Genomic DNA, 26,162 nt, shown 5'->3' with positions numbered 1-26,162 from the left:
TTTAGGAATAAAGTTTTCTCTTTTCGAAAGTATCTTCAGTCAGTTATTTTGGGAAGGGGAAGATGAGGTCATGGAAAAAATCAAACCATGATCTTTTTGTTAGTGTTATATTGTAACAATTTTTTGCACAACTTTTAATTTGGATTATAGTTTAAATATGTGATTCTTTATATATATATATATATATATTTGGTAGAAATTGCAGATACATCTAGCAGTTGGTATTCAAGGGCAAGTCAATTAGTGTAATAGGTTTTTACAGTCTCTTTTTAATATGGGTTTGCTTTGCTAATTTTTAAACATTAGAGTTCGAATTGAAAAATCTCTAAAATTTTAGGGGTTAAAGTTTTTAATATGGGTTTGTTTAATTTTTCATATGTAATACAATTTGAGCAATTTTTTTTCTTTTATTAATTAAAAAAAAAAAAAGAGCATTTGTGTTGTTGTAAATACTTTTTTCTTCCTGTCATTTTTTAGAAACAATGCACGGGTTTCAAGCTCGTAATATATAATAGACCTCAATCTCAAGTTAGTTTTTAGACTGTGATTGGGCCGAGCTTATAAAAGCTATGACCACATTTGGGCTTGGCCTTGATCAAACTTATGTTGGAGTAGAGAAAATACTTGCCAGAGAAGTAAATGTTAAATGACATGGCACAGAAATGCAGAGCAGTGCAGTATAATGGGAAGAAAGCCGACCGCAGATGATCCGGATCCCATAAAAATCTGGCAAACAAAAACTCGTACATAAGCCCATTTACTTGCCTTTGTCCGGTATCACCCCCCCAAAACCCCAAGAGCTAAAACCCTAACCCCCAAACATTTAAATCTGTTTCTCCCTCAGCAGCCAGTCTCTTAGAAGAGCCAAGAAGAAAATGGCAAGTATCATCTTAAGAAGGTCTTCTTCGGTTATCTCCAGGCGGGCTCTCGCCGCCTTCACCACCGCCACCCATCCAAAACTATACGTTCATCAGCACCATCCGCTATCACCATCAGCATCGGACCTTGTTCCTGGAAATGGAAGTATATCTTTCTTCCATAAAGCCAGGGACTTCCACGCCAATTCTGGGCCCTTGTATTTCAGGGTCTCGTTGCCGTCGCAGGCAGAGTACGCCGCCGTAGACGATTACGAGGGGAACGCTGGCGCTGATGACGAGGGCCTCGAGATCGCCAAGCTCGGGATTTCCTCGGAGATTGTCTCTGCTTTGGCCAAGAAGGGCATCACTAAGCTCTTTCCCATTCAGGTCTTATACACAACATTTCTCTCTTTTTTCTATTCTTCTTTCTGTTTGTTTCGTTCCTCTCGAGTCTCGATATAAATAAAAACAAGAAATCTTATCTTTTCAGTCCATTTCTTTATTTTGTGTGCCTTGCCTCATCCCTAGTGATAGTGGGCTACCCTTTTCATAATCACTAGTCATCTCTTTGTCCCTTTAGCAATTACTTGTGGTGTTTTACTTTGATTTCTCTTCTATGTAGAGGGCGGTTCTGGAACCAGCAATGCAAGGGCGTGACATGATCGGTCGTGCTAGAACAGGAACGGGCAAAACTCTTGCTTTTGGAATTCCCATTATGGATAAGATCATTCAGTTCAATACTAAACATGGGTTCGGTTCTTTGATTCATTTTTTCCCTTGGCTGAGTGATGGAATTCCAACTGTTTTCTAAAGGTACATGTTTTTATGTATGTTTCATCATACAGGCAGGGCAGGTATCCGCTGGCGTTGGTTTTGGCTCCAACAAGGGAGCTCGCCCGCCAGGTTGAGAAGGAATTTGCTGAGTCCGCGCCAGGATTGGATACAATTTGCGTTTATGGTGGTGCGCCTATCTCAAGCCAAATTAGGCAGCTTGACTACGGTGTTGATGTAGCTGTTGGCACACCTGGTCGCATTATTGATCTTCTGAACAGAGGTGCTCTGAACTTGTCAGAAGTTCAGTTTGTTGTTCTTGATGAAGCTGACCAGATGCTTCAAGTTGGCTTTCAGGAGGAAGTTGAAAAAATTTTGGAGAAGTTGCCGCAGAATCGTCAGAGTTTAATGTTCTCTGCAACAATGCCATCTTGGATTAAAAAACTCACCCAAAATTACCTAAAAAATCCACTAACAATTGATCTGGTGAGTTTGTGGCTTCATTTTAGTCAATCATCAGTATATAACGTTCACATTCTCTTTGTCCTCTTAGTTCTTACTATGCCCACTTTTAAGGGTATGCTTGATGGGTCCGATTCTATGCTTTCTTGTATTGTTACTTTTATTTGAGTTTGATTTGATTCTGTAGCTTGTAGTCGATGTCATTACAGGAATAGGAGTTGGAGATAAAAAGGTTTAATCTCGCATGTTGTTCATTTTATAATGGTTTTAGTACTTGTCACTGCAACTTGAGGTCTATAGTTATGACTAAAGGTATTTCTGAATCATGGCTTCAGTATGTACTAAAGTCCGGGGAAACCTTTTCTGGTCCGTTCTGTGTTTGGACCATCTAGTGTAACTGCAGAAAGTTGGTGTTCTAGTGTATGGTTACAAGCACATTAACGGCTTAACTGTTCTGTAGGTTGGAGATTCTGATCAGAAATTGGCTGATGGAATTTCTCTATACTCGATTGCATCGGACAATTATGGAAAAGCTTCAATTATTGGACCTCTGATAACAGTATGGTTTCAGAACTTATATATATATATATATTAAAAAATTTCTCTCTGTTTGATGGTTAATGTGCTTATTTTATTAAGTTCTTTTAAATGTTCATTTTGTTGTCTTCTATGCAAAGGTCAGAGAACTTTGTGAGTTCTTGTTTTAATCTCGTTCACTATTGCTTCCATTCTCACCATCAGATTTGTTTGTCAGGAGCATGCAAAAGGAGGAAAATGTATTGTTTTCACTCAAACAAAACGTGATGCTGATAGATTGGCATATGCCATGGGAAGAAAATACAAATGCGAGGCTTTGCATGGGGATATCTCACAAAGTCAGAGGGAAAGAACACTTGCAGGTTTCCGAGATGGGCATTTCAATATTTTAGTTGCCACTGATGTTGCCTCTCGTGGCCTTGATATTCCTAATGTTGATCTGGTAGATTTTTTCTCCATTTTTCTTCTTATGTAATTTTTTTTTTTTGCGATTATTAATCCTCCTCAGCTGAAAATTAACTTGTGTCCTTCTTAGTTGACAATAGATTAATCCACTTAGTTTGTAATTGATATATTAACTTGTTTCTCTGCTCCCTATTCTTTTCCTGTGTGTATTATTTTTTGTATTTTTCCCTCTTTGCAGTTTATATATACAATGATGATTCATGAACTTTGCAATTCGGTATATCCTTGATTTCTAATCTATGAGACCATGCTGCACTCAGGTCTCCTGATTGGGCTAAGTTTTAAAAAAAACTGGCTCAATACTTGTGCCAATTGAAAGTTTTGTTGCTAATCTTTCTTTGCCTTTTCTTGGATGGTTGTCTGCTCAGTTACCTTTTGTCAATTTTATTTATTTTTTAAATTTATCACTTCATTATCATTTATTTGTCTGTATGCATGTGTGTATGAAGAAAGTATGTATAATTTCTAATTTCTTGGGATTGTTGCTTTGACATATCATTCTGGATAAAAAGAGTAATTTGTCCTAAAATCTATCCTGTACGTGAACTAATTGTTGCTTTCATTGTTGAATTGTTTGTTCCAGTTTGAAATTTGAAGTGATAAATTGAAGGCTTGTGCTGGTTTCTTTTTGCTCCTTCTAGTTAGGTGCTTCGTTTTGTGTACTTATTGTATACCTAGGGGTGCCTTACGCTTTTAATGATATGTGTTGATTACTTATAAAAAAAGGGTTGTGCTGGTTAAAAGTGTCGTCGTTAACCATTTATCTCCTACTGTTTTGAAGAAATGTATTTATGTTTCCTAGAGCTGCCGTGTTTCTATGTCCTGGTGGCACATCTGAAAGGTGTGTAGTAGATCAAAACTCTCAGTCCCTTGGTTACTTTCTTTCCTCATTCTCTCCTTGCCTTCGATGCCCTCCATTATAATTTCTATGGAGAGAAAACCGTTGAAGTTATGGTGACCATTTGCTTTTATTTCTCCATTCACTCTATTCCTATGCCTATCCTTAAAGCATTTGATTTTTTTGTTTCGCTTCAACTATGTTCTTGGTGCCCTTATTTTGTTGTGTCTGCTGGTTCATTCATTTGCCATCTTAAAAATACTAGGCTCCCTTGCCTCTCAGGATTCTCCAGCTTGCTTCTCTATTTTAGTGGGTTTCTTTTCTTTCCCTTTTTTTTTGGGGGGGAGGGGGGGGGAGAGAGAGATTTTGTATGCATGCAAGTGTTTTTTTTTGGTGGTCCTATTTGTTTTGTTGCTCAACATTTAAACTCATCTCTTGTAGGTAATACATTACGAGCTTCCCAACAATTCGGAGATATTTGTTCATCGATCAGGCCGAACAGGTCGTGCCGGGAAGAAAGGACGTGCTGTCCTTATTTACACACAGGACCAGGCAAGGGCTGTCAGAGTTATAGAGCGAGACGTTGGATGCAGATTTACAGAGGTTAGAATTTATCTCCATTTCCATTTGCATCATCCTATTTATGCACTCTTGAGTTTAAGACCTGTTTGGCAGTGATATGATGCTTTCTTTCTTTCTTTCTTTTTTAACATGGATTATTGGATGTTAATCTGATTAGATAGAATATTGGTAGAATGCTTTTAAGAATGAAATGCAAGTCTCTTGTCAAACCAGTGGGGTCTATATGCTTGATGCAAAGTCATACACGCAGACTTACCTCATCACTCAAGAATTTAGTTCTCATTTTGTTATGGACGTGGATAGCAATGCGAATAATATTTTTACTTTGAGTAGATAATAGATGTCACCATATGTTGGTTGAAAAAGTGTTTATCTGGTTGTGAAGCACCATGTTATATGATAAGGAGAAGCAATCAAAAGTAGTGGGAAAATAGTTTTCTCACAGTATTGTGTTTAGAATTCTATGACCGATCTGAATTGTTGGTTTACTCTGAACTGCATGTGCAGCAAACTAGCTATTTTCATATTGTAGATATACATGTGCATATTTTACACAATGCATGCATGAGGACATATACATTGCTGACTGAAGTACTCATAAGTAGCAAATCTTACAAATAGACACACAGAACGAGTTAAATCCCACTACTGGTGTGACCTAAATCTCTCAAGATAACTAACAGAGCTCTCTCTATCGAACAATCATGTGCATGAAAAATCTTTAGTGTGGGACTGATTTGCACCTTAGCAGATGTTTTATGTTAGACTGATTGCTTGAATACTTGTTGGTTATCAGCTACCCAAAATTGCTGTTGAGGGTGGAAGTGGGGACATGTTAGCTGACATGGGTGGTGGTGGTAGATTTGGCTCTCATGGAGGCATGAGGGATCGTCGGTCTAGTGATAGCACTTTTAACCGCTTTAGTGGTCAAGGGCGTCCTGGATTTGGTCGTATCAGCGGCTATGGAGATTCCTCTAGTCAAACAGGTCAATATGGTGGACCTAGCTCTGGACGTTTTGGCTCCTTTGGTGGCCCTGGCTCACAAAAATCCGGAGGGGGGTTTTCTGGCTCTAGCTCAAACCGATCTGGGAACTCTAGTGGTTCTGGGTTTAGTCGTTCAGGTGCTTTTGGCGATTCTAGTAGTTCAGACCGTTCTGGTGGTTTTGGGGGATTTGGTTCAGGCCGTTCTCGTGGATTTGGTGACAATCTATCAAGCCAAAACAGCAGTGGCTTCAGTGATTCTCGTACTAGACGTTTTGGCAGCTTTGGGGATGATAGAATCAATGATGATCAGAACACTGGGAGAAGAGCATTCTGAGTTTGTTGAATGGTACGCTTACATTTCTTCATCACAAGAAAAGTTGGAAGTTTATTTAGAGGATTGTTTTATTCATTAATTTGTCTTTATTTGTTGATGTATTTTGAAGTTATGGGGCAGCCAGTAACAATAGGATACTTCCAATGGCAGGTAAGGAAACAATCGAAGACGGCTCTCAATGCGGAGATGATTGCTGAGAGAATGATTCTATTCGATTAATAGTATTTCGTGGGAGGGGCAAGTGGCTTATAGGGATCCTGCTCCTACAAGAAGCTAATATTTCTAGTAAACTCTTAAGACGTAGTGAGATATTTTGTTGTTTATATTCAAGCTATCTGAAGAGACCAATCGCATCTTCTTATAAGAGGCTTATGTAATTTATTTTGAAATAGTCAGTTTTTCGTGATTTTTTTTTTTTAATGTCTCAGTACTCAATTGATGAGAATGTACTGCTTTCCTTGGTATTGTTTAGAAAAAATTACGGAGCACACAAGGGGATTATGAAAGTTGAGTTTACCAAAACATATCGTCATAGCGTCTATTGTGAAAAGAGAAATGCTATACTTCAAAGTGTATACTTGTTGACGTGGTATTAAAATTATCACTGGATTCAATAGTAATTAATTCAAAATTTAGTGGTAATTTTTAGTCTCATGATAGAGTGCATTTGAGAATGGTGTGCATTTGAGTGCAACTGTGTATCATTTCTTTTGTGAAAATGGTGTTTTTGTGTCTTTGACAGGGTGGACAATCATACCATTTAAATGGGATCCAACAGGAAAAGGGGAAAATGACAAATGACCATCATATATGCTAGTTGATATATGGAAGATTATTGGTATACTTTTGATTTACTTAGTTTGTCGAACTTTTAAACTGGTTGGTTCTCTTGCAGTCATGGCTTGTTCTTCGGTACACGGATAGCTATTACTAAGAATGAGAGTGTGAAATGAAATAGCTATTCCCAATTCTTAAGTTTTGGTGACAACGCATGAGCTTTTATTGGAATTGTATCAAAATTATTAAAATACCCTGAATACATATAAAATAATAATAATAATAATAATAATATATTTTTTTAAAAAAAGCCTGAAAAATTCATTTCCTAAAATCTTTGTCTAATGAGTAATGCTAGAAGAAAGGCTTATATTTTCCTTGTGTCCTAAAATTGTTGTGACTTTTGAAATTATCGTTGAATTTGTAATAAATGATTATTGTATTTTGATCTAATTATAATTTTAAAGGTCACATTAATTTTGAGATGATAAAAGGAGGACATGAGTCTTCCTTTTAGCATTTACTCGTATATCACTTTAATACATTTAGGAGTGAGATATTGTATGGCCAAAATCTTGGTTTGTTGAGCGGTTACATGTAGCATTGTGGTAATACTACTGCTCAAGATAAAATTCTTAGTCAAATAAAATATTTTTAGTACTTATTGACATGACATGTTACATGATCATCTTGCATGCCACATATACCACTAAAGTGTTGGCTCATCTCTCAATTTCCCATATTAACCATTTTGATAACAAAATCAAGCGTCATTAAAAGAACGATGTAATTGATGTCATATTTGAAGGATTATATTGAATTTTTTTTATATTTCAAGAAAGTAATGCTATTTAGTAGACTGTTATACGACTGCTATACAACGAATAATGCTAAACGTAAGACTCATGTCTTCACACATTAATGCGGCTTTTAAAAATACTATTGAATTTGTGATAATCATTATTGAATTTTGATCAAATATTAAATTTAAAAACCACATCAATTTTAGAAGGAACAAGGGGAATATGAATCTTATTTTACGTTCAACATTACTTGTCATACAACTTGAAGACGCTACAGTAAAAAAATTAGCCATTTGATCACCATTGTTTTAAAAATAATAATAATAATAAAAAGAACATTGATTTTCACTAGCATGTCAACCCAATAATATAACAGTTATATAGCAATTTATTAAGGGACCATTTGTGTTTGCAATTTAAAAATTACGACTTTAAACATGCAACTTGAAAACACAATTTTTAAATACACTGCATTTAGTAAAATTGCATTTTGGCATTTAAATCAGTTTTTTTTTCTTAAAAAAAAAAAACACACAATTTTTTTTTTTTTTTAACATGTCTGCACAAGAAGAAAAGGAGAATTCGAATTAATGACATTCACTTCATTAAGCGTGATCCCAATCAATTGAAAGTAAAAAACACATTTTTATTTGCAATTTGAAAACGCATTTTTTTACGTTTTCAAATCGCTTTTTTTTTTTAAAAAAAAGCACTCCCCCTTTGCAATTCCAAATGCACCCTAAATAGCATTACTATTTCAAGAATGAAGTTCAAACATATTTCAAATTTCTTAGGCCAAAAAGTGTATTGCAACCTAATTTTAAAATAAACAGTATATAATCTCTCATATCCCTTTCACGGACCAAATTATCTCCAAGGGCTGTGATTAAGGATATACTCCAGTTTATGAGGCAATAACAGGATTGCGTTGTAATTAATAAAGGTTTTTCCAACTATTCTTCAAACTGCGTAAGATGGGAAATCCATCAATCTCAAAGTTAAGATAACCTCCCCTCCTAAAAAATGGGCTCAACTCTGTATTCTTCTGTAGTACAAAATTTGCAGCATATGCATCTATCTTCTAGTGCCAATTCATATTTTCCAATTCTGAAGGTAGTTAACCCAAATATGAGAACCTAATTGTATCCTTCATCAATCATAATTCATCGTGAACCTCGGGCACTTCATCATGAACCTTGGGCTCCTGGTCAATTTTTTCAGTCGATGAGATGTCAGGGTCTCTAGTTGACGATTGGTCACTATGGTTAAAATTCTCCTCAAAAGTCGTGTTGGGATTAGTCACATTCTCCCCACTGCTCTCAGTTTCATTCTTTACAGGCTTCTCAATTTTAGGCTTTGGCTTGGGAATTCTATTAATGCTAGTAACCTGAAAAAAAAAATCAACAAATTATGGAAGACAGTACGACCAAGATATAGAAATATGTTGTACGCTATATAAACTACTTCCTTGATAAGAGAGGGTGGAATTAGAACACTACCTTGCCTTGCAGATTGAAGAACTTCGTATATACTTCTTCAGACGTGAATGCCGGAGCACTGAAACCAGAGGTCCTTTAGGAGAGAAAGAAAAAGGAAAAACAGCTTTAGCATATGGAGAAGCTTATAAGTGGCTGGCTGAACATCAGCAATCAAGTAAAAATCATATTCAAACTTGTCGAAGAATGGCTTGGCTCCTTCCATTACCAAATACTGTAGATGTTACTACAAGAGCTTTGCAAAATGCTTCTCAAGTTTATACTGATGTAAAACATTTTCTAACAAAAAATATTTTGAATGAAAGTGTGATTAACACTTAAAAATTATCTCGAAAACATTTTTTGACGTTTATTTCACACTGAAAATCATTTATATTTTTATATAACCACATAAAATTAACACTTTTATTCACAAAAAATATAATAAAAACTAAAAGATAAATTTAATAACTGAATAAGTTGATTTACTTTCATAAAGATAACAATAAAGATTGAAGCATTTGGTAGACACACATCCAAACATATATACATATGCGAGAGATAAAAGGGTTTCCAAAAAATATATCCTTTAAGAATAAAGGAGCTTTAAGAATTTTTTTTTTTTTTTGAGAGAGAGAATACTAGTAAGTGTTAAAATGAGGTACATAAAATTGACTTGCATCTCTCGAGATGCATAAAATCAGTTTACGCCCTCAATGAATCATTTTTCATTGATTTCAAAAATCATTTCTGTTGACTAGTGTTTTTTTTGTCTGCTCTAAACACTGAAAAATATTTTCGAGAAAAGTTTCTACAAATGGTCCAGTGACTTCAAATGATGCTGCAGTAAAAAAGGGAAAAAAAATCATATAGAATCACATTTTGATTTTCGTGGATGACACCATCCAATCAACAATACTTCTGTGCAATTGATCACTCGACTGAAATCTACCATCCCATAAGTCCTGATTGTCATCTTTGTTAACATGACTATTATCTAGAAGCAAATAAAAAAGTAATGAAAGGCCCTTTACATTTTCAGTAAACATCCCTATGCCAATTTAAATTCATTAAAGGTGCAAAGGGGTGCAACCCTAATACACATGAAATCTACTCGAGAACCGGTAAAGTAAGGAAAAGAAAAACAAATTTCAAAAACTAAGAAAAAGTAGAAAAGTTTCCTATTTGGAGAGATCCTGGAAATTTAAGAAATAAAATAAATAAAAACGAAAAGAACTTAACATTTGATTTTTCCATTTTAACATATGTAAGAGCATCATCTCCAGCAACATTGTCTAAAATATCTAACCAAAAAGTGCACTTTTTTACTCTAGCTACTGCTTTTTCTATACAACTCCAACAAATTCTCTATTGTCTTCTCTACTTTCTTTTAAATATTATTTCTCAATTCTTTTATTTTTATTTTTATTATATCTCACTATTTCTTCCTCAACCACTCTTTCTCACCATCACATGAAATGAGAAAAAAAAAAATGAAACATTTTGCTACAGTGATACTCTACAAGTAGATTATTGTAACACAAATCTGCTAGAACTGAAAAAGGTTTCATATTAGCTATATTTTAGCTAATATGAGAGGTTTAGAGCATGTGATGGAGATGCTCTAAAGTGGTATGCAAATTAAATGCTCGAACATATTCAATTAGGATGATTTAAGAATATTTTCTTATCATAGGGAAATCACAATAGGTGGATCCTGACCAAAATCTGATGAGATCATATCGTTAGAAGCCAGCAGACTCCAAAATTTAGGCAAAGCTCATAAAGAGTATCTAATCTAGATCAGAGTGACAATTAATGTTAGGAAATTAATTATATTCTCAAGACCCGTGAAATGCGAAAAATAAGAAGAATGCGGAATAACAAAGATAAGCAATCACACACGACACAAAGATTTAAATGGTTCGGCTTAACAAGCCTACATCCACTAGCGGAGACGATCCGAAGAAAATTCACCAAAAGATGAGTACAAGAGAGTAACAGGGCGAGAAAACCACTCAAACCCAAAGCTCCAAATACACCAATTCTCACTTTGCCCAAAGGAGAATAATAACCAAAAAGGGAAAAACACTCTTTCTTGCTCTCTCCTTTCTCTCTATTGTTGGCACACCAAAACAATTGCTTTGTTTTTCTTTGTGCACTAATGTGCTGTGGACAACCCTTTTTATAGGACATAAAGGTCGGCTAAATCAAGGCTCCTCCAACTCCAATTCGTAGAAGGACTTCAAGTCCAATTCATGCTCTGAAAGGAAAACCAATTCCAAGAGCAATTGGGAATAAAAAAAATGTCAGCCAAAAGAATCCTCCTTTAATGATGTCGGGTCCCACCAACTTTATGGTGAAAGTCACAAACAATCTCTCACTTGACTTAAATCCCATCAAGTTGCAACATAGTGAATCTCCTCCGGATGTCTCCACCTATCTTCAAACTCGGAAACCAATTGAGAATCCAGCAGATATGTTGACAAAAGGTGTGACTATTGAGAAACTGAAGCTGTGCACATCTTCAGTTTCTCAATAGTCACCTTTTGTCAACATGTCTGCTGGATTCTCAGTTCCAGGAATCAACTCAAGTAATAATTGTCCACTTTCAAGAAGAGACCGAATAAAGTGATACCTCAATTGTATATGCTTTGTTCTTGAATGATATGCCGGGTTCTTCGCAAGAAAAATGGCACTCTGACTATCACTGTGTAGAACGCCCTTCTCATTCTCATTTCCCAACTCATCCAAAAAACCTTGTAGCCAAACCATCTCCTTTCCAGCTTCTGTCACGGCCACATGCTTTGCCTCTATAGTGGAAAGGGGCTACAATTTTCTGTAATCTTAAGGTCCAACACACAGTAGTACCTCCTAGAGTATACACAAATCCTGTAGTACTTTTCCTGCTATCAACATCACCCGCTAGATCAGCATCCACGTAGCCCTACAGCTTCAATTCTACACCTGTGAAGCAAAGGGACATATATGAAGTTCCTCTCAGATATCGCAAAATCCACTTGACTACCTCCCAATGTTGCTTCCCTGGATTACTCATGTACCCGCTCACAACTCCAACTGCATGTGCAATATCCGGTCTAGTATAGACCATTGCAAACATCAAACTTCTGATAGCTGAGGCATAAGATACCTTGCTCATGTATGATTTCTCTTGATCTGTCTTCGGTGACTCGTCCTTGGTTAGCCTGAGGTGACTTTCCATGGGTGTGCTCACTGACTTAGCTTCATCCATGCTAAATCTGCTTAGAATCTTCTTCACATACTGTCTGTGAAATCTTCAATGTACTATTGGCCCTGTCCTTGATGATTCTCATCCCAAGGATTTGTTTAGCAACACCTAAATCCTTCATTGCAAATTGCTTTGACAGCTGGTTCTTCAACTTGTTGATGTCTTCCTTATTGGCCGTTGCAATGAGCATATCATCTACGTACAGGAGTAAAAAAATGTAAGAGTTCTTAAAACTCTTGACATAGTAGCAATGATCTGAATTGCACCTTGTGAATCCAGTACTACATATGAAACTATCAAACTGCTTGTACCATTGTCTTGGAGCTTGTTTCAGGCCATACAAGCTTTTTCTCGATTTGCACACTAAACTCTCATTCCCCTGCACTGCGAATCCCTGTGGCTGCTGCATATAAATTTCTTCCTCCAACTCACCATGAAGGAACGCCGTCGTCACATCTAACTACTCTAGATGTAAGTCCTCCGCCGCCACAATGCTCAGCACAAATTTGATGGTTGTCATCTTCACCACTGGAGAGAATATGTCTGTGTAGTCAATTCCTTCTTTTTGCTGGAATCCCTTAACTACTAATCTTGCCTTGTAGCATTTGCTAACATCATGTTCACCCTTTATCAGTCAGTTCCCAGGTCTGGTTAGTCAATAATGAGTCAATCTCATCCTTCATGGCTAACTCCCACTTAATTGAATCTTCAACCTCCAAGGCTTCAACAAACATCTCTGGCTCACCGCCATCTGTCAACAAAATATGAAACAGGAAGGGTGAAAAACGCAGTGGAGATCTAATGGTTCTAGTAAATCAACGGACATCCACTGTCGGTGTACCCTGTTCAGTTTCTTGATTTACTGTTTCTTCAACTTCTAGACCATCTTCAGTTTCTAAATCCTTATCAACTTCTGAATTCCTTTTCTGAGCTGCACCTTTAGAAATTCCATCTAGGTTGATAAATTCAGGCTTCTCAGCCTCCGACTTTGTACTTACTGGTTCTGCACTTGAATTATTCTTATACATAGCCATCTCACTAAAAGTAACATTTCTACTTCTAATGATCTTCCGGTTTTGATCATCCCAAAACCTATACCCGAATGCCTCATTCCGATAGCCAATGAAATAACATTTTCTAGACTTAGCATCTAGCTTGCTACGAGCATCATATTCAATATAGACACACGAAACACAACCAAAAACTTTCAAATGAGAAAGATTTATCTCATTTCCACTCCAGACTTCTTTAGGTAGTCTATGGCCCAAAGGAACGGATAGTCCTCTGTTTATCAAGTAAGCAATAGTACTTACTACATCTGCCCAGAAAATTTTCGATAGTTCAGCATGCAACCTCATACTTCTTGCACGCTCATTGAGGGTCCTGTTCATGTGTTCAGCCACGCCATTCTGCTGTGGCGTTCCTGAAATAGTTTTCTCCATTCTAATCTCATTCACCGCACAAAACTGTTTGAAACCCCCGTCTTCGTATTCTCCCCCATTGTCTGATCTTAGATGCTTCAATTTCAGACCAATTTCTGTCTCTACCATGACCTTCCACTTCTTAAAAACTTCAAACACATCATATTTAAGCTATAAGAAGTAAACTAATACCTTCCTGCTTGAGTCATCAATAAATGTGATGTAATACCGCGAGCCTCCAAGAGATGCCACTGGTGCGGGACCCCACAAATTCGTGTGCACCAACTCTAGCTTTCCCGGCTTCGGTGTTTTGCCAACTTTCGCGAAACTCATATTCTTTTGCTTTCCTAGGATGTAGCCTTCACACAAATTAGGCTCAACTGCCTTCAGCTCTAGTAGTTTCCCCTTTGACAGAAGTACCCTCATCCCTTTCTCGCTCATGTGCCCAAGCCTTAGGTGCCATAATTTTGAGTCAGTACCCATATCTGCAACAACAATTGTATCCCTGCTGTTTGTCGTCATATATAGAGAGTACCCGACTTATGACCACAAGCCAAAATCATGACTCCCTTACTGACCTTCCACTTTCCACCGTGGAAATGAATTGAATGCCCTTCATCATCAAGTTGTCCTACTGAAATCAGGTTCTTTTTTAACTCTGGGATATGCCTTGCATTTTGCAACTTCCATACCGAGTCACTGTGGACTCTAATGCAAACATCGCCTATACCCACAACATCTAGTGCCGTTCCATCAGCCAAGTACACCTTCCCGAAATCTACAGCCACATAATTTTCGAAAACTTCATTTATCGGTGTGGTGTGAAAAGAAGCTCCTGAGTCCAAGACCCAAGAATCAAGAGGATTGTCAATAGATAGAAGTAGGGCATCGTGCACTTCTTCTATTAACATGACATTTGTGGCGTCATTTTCAGTCTTCCTCTTCAGCTCTTTATAGTTCTTCTTGAAGTGGCCTGTCTTGCCACAGTTCCAACACTCAGGTTGTCGTCCAAACCTGGATTTGCTCCTACCCTTCCTGGACTTAGATCTGCCCCTCACAGAGTTTCTCTCTTGACCTCTGCCCCTTGCTTCAAGGTTTAGGGCTGCACCAGAATCGGAGGTTTCACCAGCATCCTTCCTACGGACCTCCTCACTAAGAACCAAATCCCTGATATCTTTGTAGCTTAGTTTACTCTTTCCTACAGAGTTACAGCTATCCTCACTGCTTCCTAGCTATTTGGCAAAGATGCCAAGACGATCAACGCGCGAACCTCATCATCAAAATTAATTTCCATGGAGGACAATTGATTTGTGATGGTGTTGAACTCATTGAGATGATGTGTCACTGAAGCCCCTTACGCTATCTTTAGGTTGAACAATTTCTTTATCAAATGCACCTTGTTGTTAACCGATGGCTTCTCATACATGCTTGACAAAACCGCCATTAGACCTGTTGTGGTCTTCTCCTTTACAAAGTTGTGTGCAACTAATTTTGACAGTGATAACCTGATAACTGCTAGGGCTTTACGATCAAGCAGAGCCCACTCGCTATCATACATGTCGAGTTGTTCTTCCAAAAGAGGTTGATGAAGATCCTTCCCACAAAGAATAATTTCAATTTGTACCTTCAATACCCAAAATCTTTGCCGTCGAACTTCTTATCCCTATCTTTCCTTCTTCTATTGCCATCGCTCCCACTCAAACCAAAAGCTCTGATACCAGTTGTTAGGAAATTAATCCTATTCCCAACACCCGTGAAATGCGAAAAATAAGAAGAATGCGGAATAACAAAGATAAGCAATCACACACGACACAAAAATTTGTGGTTCGGCTTAACAAGCCTATATCCACTGGCGGAGACGATCCGGAGAAAATTCACTATCAAAAGATGAGTATAAGAGAGTAACAGGGCGAGAAAACCACTCAAATCCAAAGCCCCAAATACACCCAATTCTCACTTAACCCAAAGGAGAATAATAACAAAATGGGGGAAAAAACACTCTTTCTTGCTCTCTCTTTTTCTCTCTATTGTTGGCACACCAAAACAATTGCTTTGCTTTTCTCTGTGCAATTATGTGCTGTGGAAACCCTTTTTATGGGACATAAAGGTCGGCTAAATCAAGGCTCCTCCAACTCCAATTCGTAGGACTTCAAGTCCAATTCATGCTTTGAAAGGAAAACCAATTCCAAGAGCAATTGGGAATAAAAAAAAAAAGGTGAGCCAAAAGAATCCTCCTTTAATGATGTTGGGTCCTACCAACTTTATGGTGAAAGTCACAAAACGCCAACAATTAACCCCTACTGCCAATACCAATTTGAAGCATTTAGATTTTCAAAAAAGCAGTCATTGGGGCCTAGTCCTCTTCTATATGACTAAGTGAGGTATGTATTTGTTATACTATTCACCATGATGCAGCCATTTGCACGACTCTTTTTTGTACATGAATACATGGGAGCGATTGCCATAAGCAAAAAAGTTAAAAGAAATAAAAATAACACAAAGAACAAGGACATAAACAACTTACCTCTTCTGCTCAGCTTCTTTTTCATCCAACCAAATCTTGAACGAGTCAGCATCACTCAAAACCTGAATTTACGAAACACATCAACTCCCATACCAAGGCAAGACAGGACAACAACTCAGAGTCATCCCACAAATTGAAAACGGATTCAAAAAGACAATGCAATAGAGTAAAATGATTGAACACCTCATCTATTTTATCTTTAGGAAGCCAAGATTTGTTTGTCTTCCAGCCATGTACTATCTGCGTGCTCAGGAAAGAAAATCGTCAATGCACAGTTCACATTACCTCATAACTAATTAAAGCAGCAAAGGAAACAGAAAAGTTGGAGAAGAAAGATTCATGGCCATTCCATTTTAAAAACTGCGACATTTTTGGGTCTTTAATCTACAAGACAGACATTTTGAAGGAACCAAGAAAAAAAGAAAAAAAAAAAAAAGAAACTCATATGCAAGCCCATAAAGCAATGCGTGCTTCCATAAGAGGCATTCTCACACCCCCGATCCCCAAAATCTTTCTTCTCTTCACTCAAAAATAAAACAGGAAAGACAATTATTACATGTGGTCATCTTTTGTGAAAATATTTTTGCATATAAAGAAATGAAAAACATATCATGTCAAATAACTTTCTCACTCTACTCTTCCACTCATTCAGAGGTTTTTGTTGGAAATTGTACTTTATACGGCCAAGTTCTCAAACAAATTTGGACTTTTTTCACAATGGTCGAAAATTGGAACAATTCAAGATTATTAAGACAGAATCCGAGGCAATTTTTTGTGGACTAGGATTTTGTTTCTTTCTTCATTCATCATTTTATGAGTATAAATGGTAGGTAATTCACTCCTATAGATGCCTGTGTAACCTAGTAGTTCACTGGTGTGAGTGGGACCCAGATAATAAACATGCCCAGAGATAAGTCAGTGACGAAATTTTTTTGGACTCCTTGTTAGGAAAAAAAGAAAAGAAAAGAAAGAGGAAAAAAAAAAAAAAAGAACAAAAAAATTTAGTACCTGTTGAAGCTCAATAAGATATTTTCGGGCATGTTCAGTTGCTGTTGGCCGTGCAGTAAGCTCTTTCAGTCTAGACCCAAAAGTACATCAGTTCAAACATCACATCAAGCTTTCTCCAAATTTGTTTATTTTAGTATCAGACATACTCAAACTGAGTTCAACTCAAGAATGCCTTACAACCTATTATAAATTTATAAGACATCGCATACCTAAAGAACATGGGGCCACCAGCATCTTTTAACATATCTAGGGGCTCCTGAAACTCTGCAGCAGTAGCATCTTCACCGTCTGTATACAACCATTCTTGCACCTGAGGCAACACAAGTTGTTCAAGTGAGAGCTATATGACTTCAAGCATTATGAGTTTGCTCAAAAATAAAACTAACCTCATCAAGCTTTTCATTAAGAGATTGGCGTTCCTTGTCAGTAGAAATTTGTTCAAACTCTTCAGATGATTGAAGCTGGTACAAATAAAAAAATGTCATCAATTGGGGACATGCAGAAGGTAAGCAGATCATCATATAAAAATGGTTTAAGCCTCTTTTATATGTCCAGTAAAGGCCTAAGGAATGTATACTAAATTATAATTAAATAAATGAATTAAACAAAAGAGAAAGAAACCCGGATAGGGCAAATATGGAGTAAATACAAGTAACATTTGATCTTCAAAAGCCATCACGAGGTATGCAAAAATCTAATACATTACTCTTAAATGAATATAACAGTCAAATTTATTAAAGAAAAAATTTCGACCTTTTCTTTAGTAGCATAAATATATCCTTCCAAATTATTTTTTAACTCTGCAGTTCTTCTTCGCTCTGCGTCCTTTTTATCCAATGCTTCTAATTTTTGTCTAGCTTCAGCAAGAGATTCTTTCAAAAGAGACATTCCAGGCCCCATTGTCTTCTCAACAATCTACAAATAATAAATTAAAGAAATCAAAACGGAAAATGAGCAAAACGGAGACTAAATATCAGAATAATTTTTCAAAAAAATAATATTCAGTCCTCAATTGGACTGTTAATAGTAACTACCAAGAAGACATTTTAAAACAATCACTTGTTTGTACCTTAAGTGGAACCCTAAACGTCCTCTTTTTCAGCTTTCTTTCTGTACCAAGATCAATGGTATTATTTTCTTCTACACTAGATCTTGATGTGTTACCAACCCCGCCATCAACATGCAAGTTGTCATTACTTTCTTCAGAAGCATTTTTTGCATCAGCTTCAACTGATATATTGGGAGAAGAAGTAGTTGAATTATCCAGGGGCAGATTCCTTTTAGGAACTTCTACCCATTCTGAGATTTCAATAACAGCATCTGCCCGATCCAAAGAAAGAATTCCACTTCTACTGAGAGAGAAATGCAAATTTGTCTTGATGGGAGAGGACAAATTCTGCAACGAATACCTGAACAATATAGATACAATACATACATAAATCCAAATAAGAATTTGTCTGAAGCTTTTGTGTGGAGAAAAGGTTGACACTGCTTCAAGCATCAAAGCAAAGGCACATCAACAAAAGATTCAAGAATTTGCTAATCTTACTTCTCACTTGCATCTGTCAAACCAGACACACTATACTGAGCAAATATGGGAGAGGTAACACCAGGTGGTAAAAGATCTTCACTCTCATAAGCAAGTGAAACTTCAAAATCTTTGTTGTTGATAATGGACCTGAAAATCTGTTATATAGTCAAGCCCAAACAAAGTAGCAAAGTTAGAGAGGGAGAGTAGTGTTGTTGAACTATTTATCTAATTTTCACCATCTCTTACATCATAAATTCACATTGGCTTGTTATTTACCTTACTGGGAAGTTTCTTCATTCGTTGTACAAGTAGCTGCCGAGTGCTCTCGTCTTTCATAAGATCAGGGCCGTCTAAGTCAAAAACAAACCCATAAGAAGAGCCATCAATCATTCCAAGCTTACGATTCAATTTGATTCCATCACTTATATTTGCAGCATGCAGGGCTGCACCAAGAACTATAGCTTCATCCGCATCCAGATGTTTGTCCAGCTCTTTCCTCCCAAGAAATTCCTGGAGCTTGGCCTGTTATTAAAGAAACATATGTTTTCTTTTTTCAATTCATCCTCTGTAAACGAACAAAAGCTCGGATATAATAATTATTTTTTTTATAAGTAATGTTGCATATATCAAAAAGTGCAAAGAGGCGCAACCTTAGTACACATGAAATATACAAGAGAATGCCCAAGTATAGCTTAGATATAATTATTTCAAGAGCTAATGTAGATCACAGAATCAAATATTTTGAACCATTAAGACATCAATATATAACAAATCACAGTAGTGTCAAGTGACATTAAACTGATACCTAATATGCACATTGACAGGGTAAATATTACCATGCACCTTCATTCTGGCATTTTAAAACCTCATAACTTGCATCATGAAACCCACACACAATTGCATGCAATTGCAAGCACATTAACATGTAGTTAAATTACATTTTATGATCACAAAAATTTCCAGTTGAATGATTCTCCAGTAAAATATATGTGTGACAAATAGTATAAGTTGGATTCATCTCTTTAAACCAACAAAAAAAAATCTCTACAAAGATTTGGTATCCTGTGCAGCTCTTTTTACATTTATACCACAAAGAATTACTTAATCCTTTAAACATAATAGTGCTCAACTATATACAAATACTTCATATTAATCCCCAAGGAATCAATAAGAATTTTGACAGAGCTTCAAAGGATTGGTCATTGATTTAATATAGTTATAACCTAATAGTTCAGAAATGAATATGTCAAGGAGTCGAAATCCAATTGACACATAAAAGTAAAAATTGGAGAATGAATCCTTAACACTAGCACGTGACAAGAGATAAATGTTTTGACTGAACAAGTGAATCAATATAATTCTCTGATAGAATTGAGTTCAGAACTCCAATCTTAATTGAGCATCCTATGCAACTAACCAGAAGCAATTATTGTTTCACCGCTTGAAATAACATAAGATTGTGTGCCATGAGTACATCTTTCACAAAGACAGTACAAACCTGCAACTTTGGGACCCTAGTACCACCTCCTATCAATTCCACCGCATATATCTCATCCACCTTCAAACCACAATTCTTGAGCACTTCTTTCAAAGGAACAAGAGCTTTCTCCCACAGATCTTCACAGAGCTCTTCAAACTTCTCACGAGATATGGTGCTCCTGGAGGAGGGGAAAAGAAATCATATAAAACTACTAATAGTTGATCAGTTTCATTACTTGGGGGCCAACTATCAGTATGCATAATCGTGAGATGCAGGGAAAAAGATAGGCATGTCAACCATTTAACTTGAACTATTTTCTGAATACATAGATGGGAATATCAAGAAGCATATTGAAACTTATATCTACTACCTGCATAAGCAATTATAGAATGATCAAAAAGTGAAGACAAATTGTTTATCCAATGAAAAAGAGGCTTCAAGATGACATCTACAAACAATTGCTGGCCACTGGGTTCTACCAGACAAGAAATGGAAGGATTATCACACCATCAAGAAGAACTAGCTTATCAGTTTGACAGCATCACAGCTTCCATGTTCAATAATAGACATATATACACCATATGTATATGCATACATATGAAGGTTATTACAGTAAATTATAGTTATACTAATTGAAAAAAAAAAAAAAAAAAAGGTCCTAATTAAGTTTGCTATGTCACAAATGGATGGAACAAAGAAGTGAGGTGCCAATTCAGATGGATGATGACGCAAAAGAGTTTTCAGTTCAACCCCTTTTGAAACCCTACCTTCATCCATTTCTTTGACAACATACCATAAAATCAATGACGATTTTTGTACTTCACTTGTTTTAGTAGAACGTCATATAATGCTAAATGTAATACTGCTGCTGCATTATCTCAAATCAAATATTTCAATTTTTATTTTTTTATTTTTATTTATAAATGATCGAGAATTCATTAAAAATGTACGGCGCTACAGGTACACATGGAGTACCAAAAGAAGCTACCTAGCTAGTAGGAGCAAATAGAACAAGAAAAGGGATATAGAGGTGGCTATTTTTAATAGGAGAGGCAATTCTCACAAAGAAATAAGCCCAGGTAACGTGGAAAAGAAAAGCAAGAGTGGTGGAGATTTGGTAAGTATCTTGAATAACAACTAGTATAGTAATTAAAAGAAAAGATGAAACATGAGTTTAATTTTCATATACAACAAATCATATCGCTCCTTACAAAAGGAGAGCATTTAACTTTTTGAATTAAAGCAACCACTGCCACTTACCCATCCCAACATTGCCATTGTCTTTTATAACACACCGGTCGGTACAAGAAGTTATAAACAATAACATGAGGTTCTAGACATGAAATAAAGTTAATCTGGTTATGATGATTTTTAGCAGGCACAGTGTATAGACATGAAATAAAAACTTGACAATCAAAATACTTAGTTTATAGACAAAAAATAAAAACTAGACGACCAAATATTTTCCGAGTAAGTTCATAACATTTACCTAAACAGTTTTGAAAAGAAAAATGTCTAGAAAATTCTATTAGATTATTTATTGGACAACCTATCACATTCTTCAGGAACCAAAATGCTGCAAATTGAGGATTGAAGCCAATAAAATTTGTTAGAACATACACTCAATCAAAATTTAGCAGAACATTCTTAATAAATACAGTTAGAATATTAAATTCACAATTTTTCTTTCATCTTACGCTTTTGAGACAATTAATTATTAATAGGCACTACAAATAGTTACCAATAGCAACTCATTGATAATAAAATAAAAAGAAGTTATACACATCCCAAATTTTCTTCTCAAAAATTAGTTTCCAAATGATGTGTCCCAATCTAATGAGATTTATTATTTTGGGAAGTGTGTCACCAACTCATTGGATTGTGACACATCATTTGAGAACCAACTTTTGGAACAAAAATTTGGGATGTTTAGCATTTCTCTAAAATAAAAGGTTCAAAGTCTCAAACATGAATCCAGAATGTGTAAATGATTTGGGAAATTTCAAAAGGTTCAAAGTCTCAAACATGAATCCAGAATGTGTAAATGATTTGAGAAATTTCATTCGTTCGACTGATCTTTGGTTGATGAAAAGGGACCATTAAGATGCGGTATCATATGATTAAGACAGGATTCACCAGGTCATCACAAAACAAGCTCTCTTGACTGTGTTGCACAGTCAAATCACTTCTCTTCCAGTATATAAAATAAAAACATGATAATAAACTTTTTAAGCCTGGAGTGGATAATTTGCTTAAATGTCCACCTACCTGAAGTCCCGATCATCATAGAGGGATTCAACTGATATTGGAGCCACTGTGTTTGCACTTAGAATTTCTTTTGTACGTTTAACCTGTTTCTTCAATTTAGCCATTGCCTTGGAAGACTTGCGCACGTCAACCCCATTTCCAACTTGTATGTTGAACTCATCTGCAAAGTACTCCACCAATCGTAATTCCATACTCTGACCCCCAAGGTCTGGGTCCCATCTAACATCCTTGACCTGCACACAACGTATGAGGTTACAGCTGGCTAAAAACAACGAGATATGCAATGTGTACGCAATGACACAATAAAGAGTATAGAGAACAAATATAGACGTTTTAGAATCAGAGATCCAGAGAGTGTTAGAATCGAAGTGACTAAAAGCTACTATATGAAGTCTAAGGAAGTAAAGAGTGGTTTCATTGACATCTATTGCATATCAAAGAAAAGTAGCCAAAATCTAAACCATCGAAATTGTCCATCAATTTTAAACTCTTCCAAGAATCTAGTATTGTTACCCATCTGCACCATGAATGAGGAAAACAATTATCAATCTCCCGACCATCATATGTTCGTCTAATTAGAAAACTAGAGCAATAACATACATTGCAAGACATTATTCATACACTTTTCCATTTGGGGGGGGGTGTGTTTGGTGTGTGGGGTTCCTAATAGGCTGCACTTCCTCTTTTGTCAAAATGGTTTAGATGCCAAAATATTTTCTCGGTGTAGTCCGCACCATTTTCTGGAATGAACTTATTAGTTAACTAGCCAAGTATTCAAGTTTCAGACTTAACCATTGCAACACATTTCCATCCTATTCCTACCAAAGTTTACGTTGTAGTTAAGTTCACCTGGAATTGGTTGACTGACACAGTCTTCCCATACTCTTTAGCACTATATGCCGTGTAATGCACGAGCGCAGCATAAGTACTGCTTGAACCCATATCATAGAATATAACATGCCTCGAGCCGTTTGAGAAATCCTTATCAATGCCATACTGCAACGCTGCCCCCGAATGCTCATTTACCAATGAAAGCGCATTAACACCAGCCAACTGCGCCGCCTGAAGCAACCCTCTCCGCTCCGCTTGCCCAAAATACGGTGGCACCGTAATCACTGCGTCCTTCACCTGCACCTTCGAATGAACCTCCGCCAAATTCACCGCGTAACCCAAAATCATCGCTAGTAACTCCTCAACTGAATAAATGGAAGCGTCATCATTGGTTTTAAAATTGACAGCGCCTCTAGGATCTTCTATAATTGTGAACGGTAAGTACATCGAATCCAGAAAGTTTTTTGTGAAATTATAGGGCTTTCCAAGTATGTCGCGGATTTGAGAATAGACTTTATCGGGGTACCGGGCGACAAGCCCAGCAGCTTCTTCGCCGAGGAGGCGAGCACCGGACTGGAATGACACTAAGGCCGGGGATTTGCGCTTCGACATCTCGTTGATCGCGATCGAGATTGGGCTCTGTCCGGGTTTTAGGTTCACGACCGCGACTTTTAGCCATTCAGAGCCCAGATCTATGCTCGAAACCGCAGATTGGGACCGTGAAAATACAACGAAAAGCACTGATAAGAGTAGCACCAGCTTGAGCAAATTGAACGCCATTCTGGATTATGACGGCCTCTGAGTAGCAGAAAACAAAGAGTTTAACAGTCAATTCAAAAATAACAGTTTAAAAAATGAAATTAATTATGTATAAAAGAAACAAGAGATTGGGACCGAGAGAGAGACCAGTAGGTTGTGGATCGCATTCTCCAGAAGACAGAATTTGGCGTGTGGAACGGTTCTGTTTGGTTGACGAGAAACTTAAGGAAGAAGCTGAGGAGGATTGTTCTGGGTTATTTCGAGCAATTGTGGGGCTCTCTATATAAAGTCCTGCTATGCAGCAGACCCGGGTAGTCCCCCAGTCCACCCAATATGACGTGGCCTTGTGCCACGTCCAAACTTTTTTTTAAAAAAAAATAAATTTTTTAAGGGAGAAAACACCTATGGGTGTCACTCAACTCAGAATTTTCTGAAAATCTCTCCCCCTCTCTCTCTCTCTCCTCTTCCCTCTCATCTCACCGACGGCCGGCCATCGGAGACCACCAACGCCGAGCATCGCTTACGACGAGCCACCCACTTCTAACATCGATTTTTCTGAATTAGTCTAAGAATCTGCAGAAAAAAAGAAAAAAAACAACGCATTCCATGATTTCTAACCTACTCATCTTCTTATCTCAACCAATCCCCTTAAACATGGCTAAGTGAACGCATGCCTTTAGACACCTCAGGCTCATAATAGAGAGAGAGAGAGAGAGAGAGAGAGAGAACCTGTGTGTGTGGGTGGCTCGTCGTCACCGGCGCTCGGCGGTGGGCAGCCGTCGGTGGGGGGAGAGGGAAGATGGATTTTGACAGTGGGTTGGGGTTTTGAACTTTAGGGATTTTAGGTATTTTGAAATTTGGGGATTTTGACAGTGGGTACCGGCTCGTCGTCAGCGGGCACCGGCGTTCGTGGTCTCCAGTAGCCGGCCGTCGGTGAGAGGAGAAGGAAGGAGGGAACAGGAGAGAGAGAGAGAGCGGGAGAGATTTTTCTGAAATGAAGAAAGAAAAGAAAAGTAGAAAACACGTGCGATTTGTAACCTAAAAAAATTCAAAAGTTTTTTTATTATTTAAGTCTTCTGCCACGTCAGATTGGGCGGACACTGGGACTACCCCGGTCCGCCGAATATCTCTACTCCTCCGTATAAGGTTGGCAGGAATGCTTCTCTTCATTCGCAAGATGGTTGGGTAGTTGACAAAGCCTACGTGGAGAGTTGGGGGTTAGACTGTGACCAATAGGATCGCGCCGGTTGTTTGAAGGTACACGTGGTAGGTTGTGAGACGATTAATTGTGTTGTTGACACGGTTGCCTTACATCCTTATAAAAAATTTTGGAGTCATTTGAAGCACGCCATGCTAAAATTTTTTTTTTTTTTTTCAAAAAAATTAAAATAATAAAATAATAATAAAAAAAAAATCACGGCCGGCGTGCTCTATATCTTTACCCATTCATATATACTACATGAGACGTGATTCAGCGCACGCGGCGTGCGTGGCACGCCCATGCACGCCAGTGCAAAATTTTTTTTTTTTTTTTTTTTTTTTAAAAAAAAAATTTTTTGGACGCTGGCACGCCGCGTGCTGTTTTACATTACCCGTACTACATATTCAACGTGAGACTTGCTAATTGCTATGCATTCATTTCTATTTATTTATTTTTTAAAAATTTATTATTAAATTTATGAGTGGTGGTTTTCTAAAATATTTTCAATCATTTTTTTTCTCTCAAATTCATCATTAAGCCTTCGTTTGTTTCGACATAAATTATTTTCTGTCGAAAAATATTTTTAGCTAAAAATATTTTCTTGAAAAATTGTTTTTTTTTAATATTTTTCAATGTTCGACCCGTACAAAAATATTTCGGTTTGACTGAAAAAGCCTCTTTATTTTTTGAAAATTAAAGAGGTTTTTTCAGTCAAACCAAAAATATTTTTGTTGATTATTATTTTTTGTCGCACCAAACACATGAAAATAAGAAAATATTTTTCAGAAATCATTTTATGCAATATTCCAATTGCAGCACAAATAAATATTTTCTTCATTCCTTTGAAATCATCATTTACCCAAAATTTTGAATCTGACTTCCCAAAAAGGAGAGAGGGATAATGGGTTATTAGTATTAGAATTGTTTACAGTAGCATGCGTTCTTCTCGGAGGTAGGAAAGAAAGAAAAAACATGAGCCCGAATGTCTGATTTTCTACTCAAAC

The 26,162-nt window shown here is 36.9% G+C and overlaps 2 protein-coding genes across 4 annotated transcripts; one reads left to right on the top strand and one right to left on the bottom strand.

The window, feature by feature from the left end:
* Positions 1 to 753: 753 nt before the first annotated feature.
* LOC132181140 (DEAD-box ATP-dependent RNA helicase 53, mitochondrial-like) lies at positions 754 to 6,484 on the top strand. 2 transcript variants are annotated; one of them, XM_059594226.1, is made up of 8 exons: positions 754 to 1,244; positions 1,480 to 1,607; positions 1,703 to 2,114; positions 2,551 to 2,649; positions 2,845 to 3,069; positions 4,372 to 4,533; positions 5,309 to 5,842; positions 5,981 to 6,484. In XM_059594226.1, exons 1-7 carry the CDS (start codon positions 876 to 878, stop codon positions 5,828 to 5,830), a joined length of 1,917 nt encoding a protein of 638 aa, XP_059450209.1. In that variant the 5' UTR covers positions 754 to 875; the 3' UTR covers positions 5,831 to 5,842; positions 5,981 to 6,484. The 2 variants fall into 2 exon arrangements, with proteins under 2 accessions (XP_059450209.1, XP_059450208.1); XM_059594225.1 differs by having other exon boundaries at positions 5,940 to 6,484.
* A 1,690-nt stretch (positions 6,485 to 8,174) lies between these two features.
* LOC132180454 (heat shock 70 kDa protein 17-like) lies at positions 8,175 to 24,952 on the bottom strand. Of its 2 annotated transcripts, none has more exons than XM_059593283.1 (15): positions 24,687 to 24,952; positions 23,217 to 23,996; positions 22,368 to 22,600; positions 20,118 to 20,277; positions 18,896 to 19,141; positions 18,638 to 18,774; positions 18,158 to 18,497; positions 17,842 to 18,003; positions 17,475 to 17,549; positions 17,298 to 17,398; positions 17,089 to 17,158; positions 16,264 to 16,320; positions 16,081 to 16,142; positions 8,910 to 8,982; positions 8,175 to 8,797 (listed from the first exon to the last, which is right to left on the bottom strand). In XM_059593283.1, the coding sequence occupies exons 2-15, from the start codon at positions 23,976 to 23,978 to the stop codon at positions 8,567 to 8,569; spliced, it is 2,709 nt and encodes a 902-aa protein (XP_059449266.1). In that variant the 5' UTR covers positions 23,979 to 23,996; positions 24,687 to 24,952; the 3' UTR covers positions 8,175 to 8,566. The 2 variants fall into 2 exon arrangements, with proteins under 2 accessions (XP_059449266.1, XP_059449265.1); XM_059593282.1 differs by lacking the exon at positions 24,687 to 24,952 and adding an exon at positions 24,105 to 24,490.
* Positions 24,953 to 26,162: the final 1,210 nt, after the last annotated feature.

Source organism: Corylus avellana, chromosome ca5, assembly GCF_901000735.1.
Source record: "Corylus avellana chromosome ca5, CavTom2PMs-1.0".
NCBI classification, from domain to species: Eukaryota; Viridiplantae; Streptophyta; class Magnoliopsida; order Fagales; family Betulaceae; genus Corylus; species Corylus avellana.
The sequence above is the reverse complement of the archived record's forward strand: the minus strand, read 5'-3'. Positions and strand labels throughout refer to the sequence as shown.

What these genes read in the sequence shown, in the direction of transcription:
- LOC132181140 (XM_059594226.1), top strand. Translation starts at nt 876, where the DNA reads ATGGCAAGTATCATCTTAAGAAGGTCTTCTTCGGTTATCTCCAGGCGG. An exon ending in CAGTTCAATACTAAACATGG is followed by an intron (nt 1,608 to 1,702) that starts GTTCGGTTCTTT and finishes TTCATCATACAG; the next exon opens with GCAGGGCAGGTATCCGCTGG. An exon ending in TTGGATGCAGATTTACAGAG is followed by an intron (nt 4,534 to 5,308) that starts GTTAGAATTTAT and finishes GTTGGTTATCAG; the next exon opens with CTACCCAAAATTGCTGTTGA.
- LOC132180454 (XM_059593283.1), bottom strand. Translation starts at nt 23,978, where the DNA reads ATGGCGTTCAATTTGCTCAAGCTGGTGCTACTCTTATCAGTGCTTTTC. An exon ending in TGTCAGTCAACCAATTCCAG is followed by an intron (nt 22,601 to 23,216) that starts GTGAACTTAACT and finishes CGTTGTGTGCAG; the next exon opens with GTCAAGGATGTTAGATGGGA. An exon ending in TTAATGAAAAGCTTGATGAG is followed by an intron (nt 17,399 to 17,474) that starts GTTAGTTTTATT and finishes GTGTTGCCTCAG; the next exon opens with GTGCAAGAATGGTTGTATAC.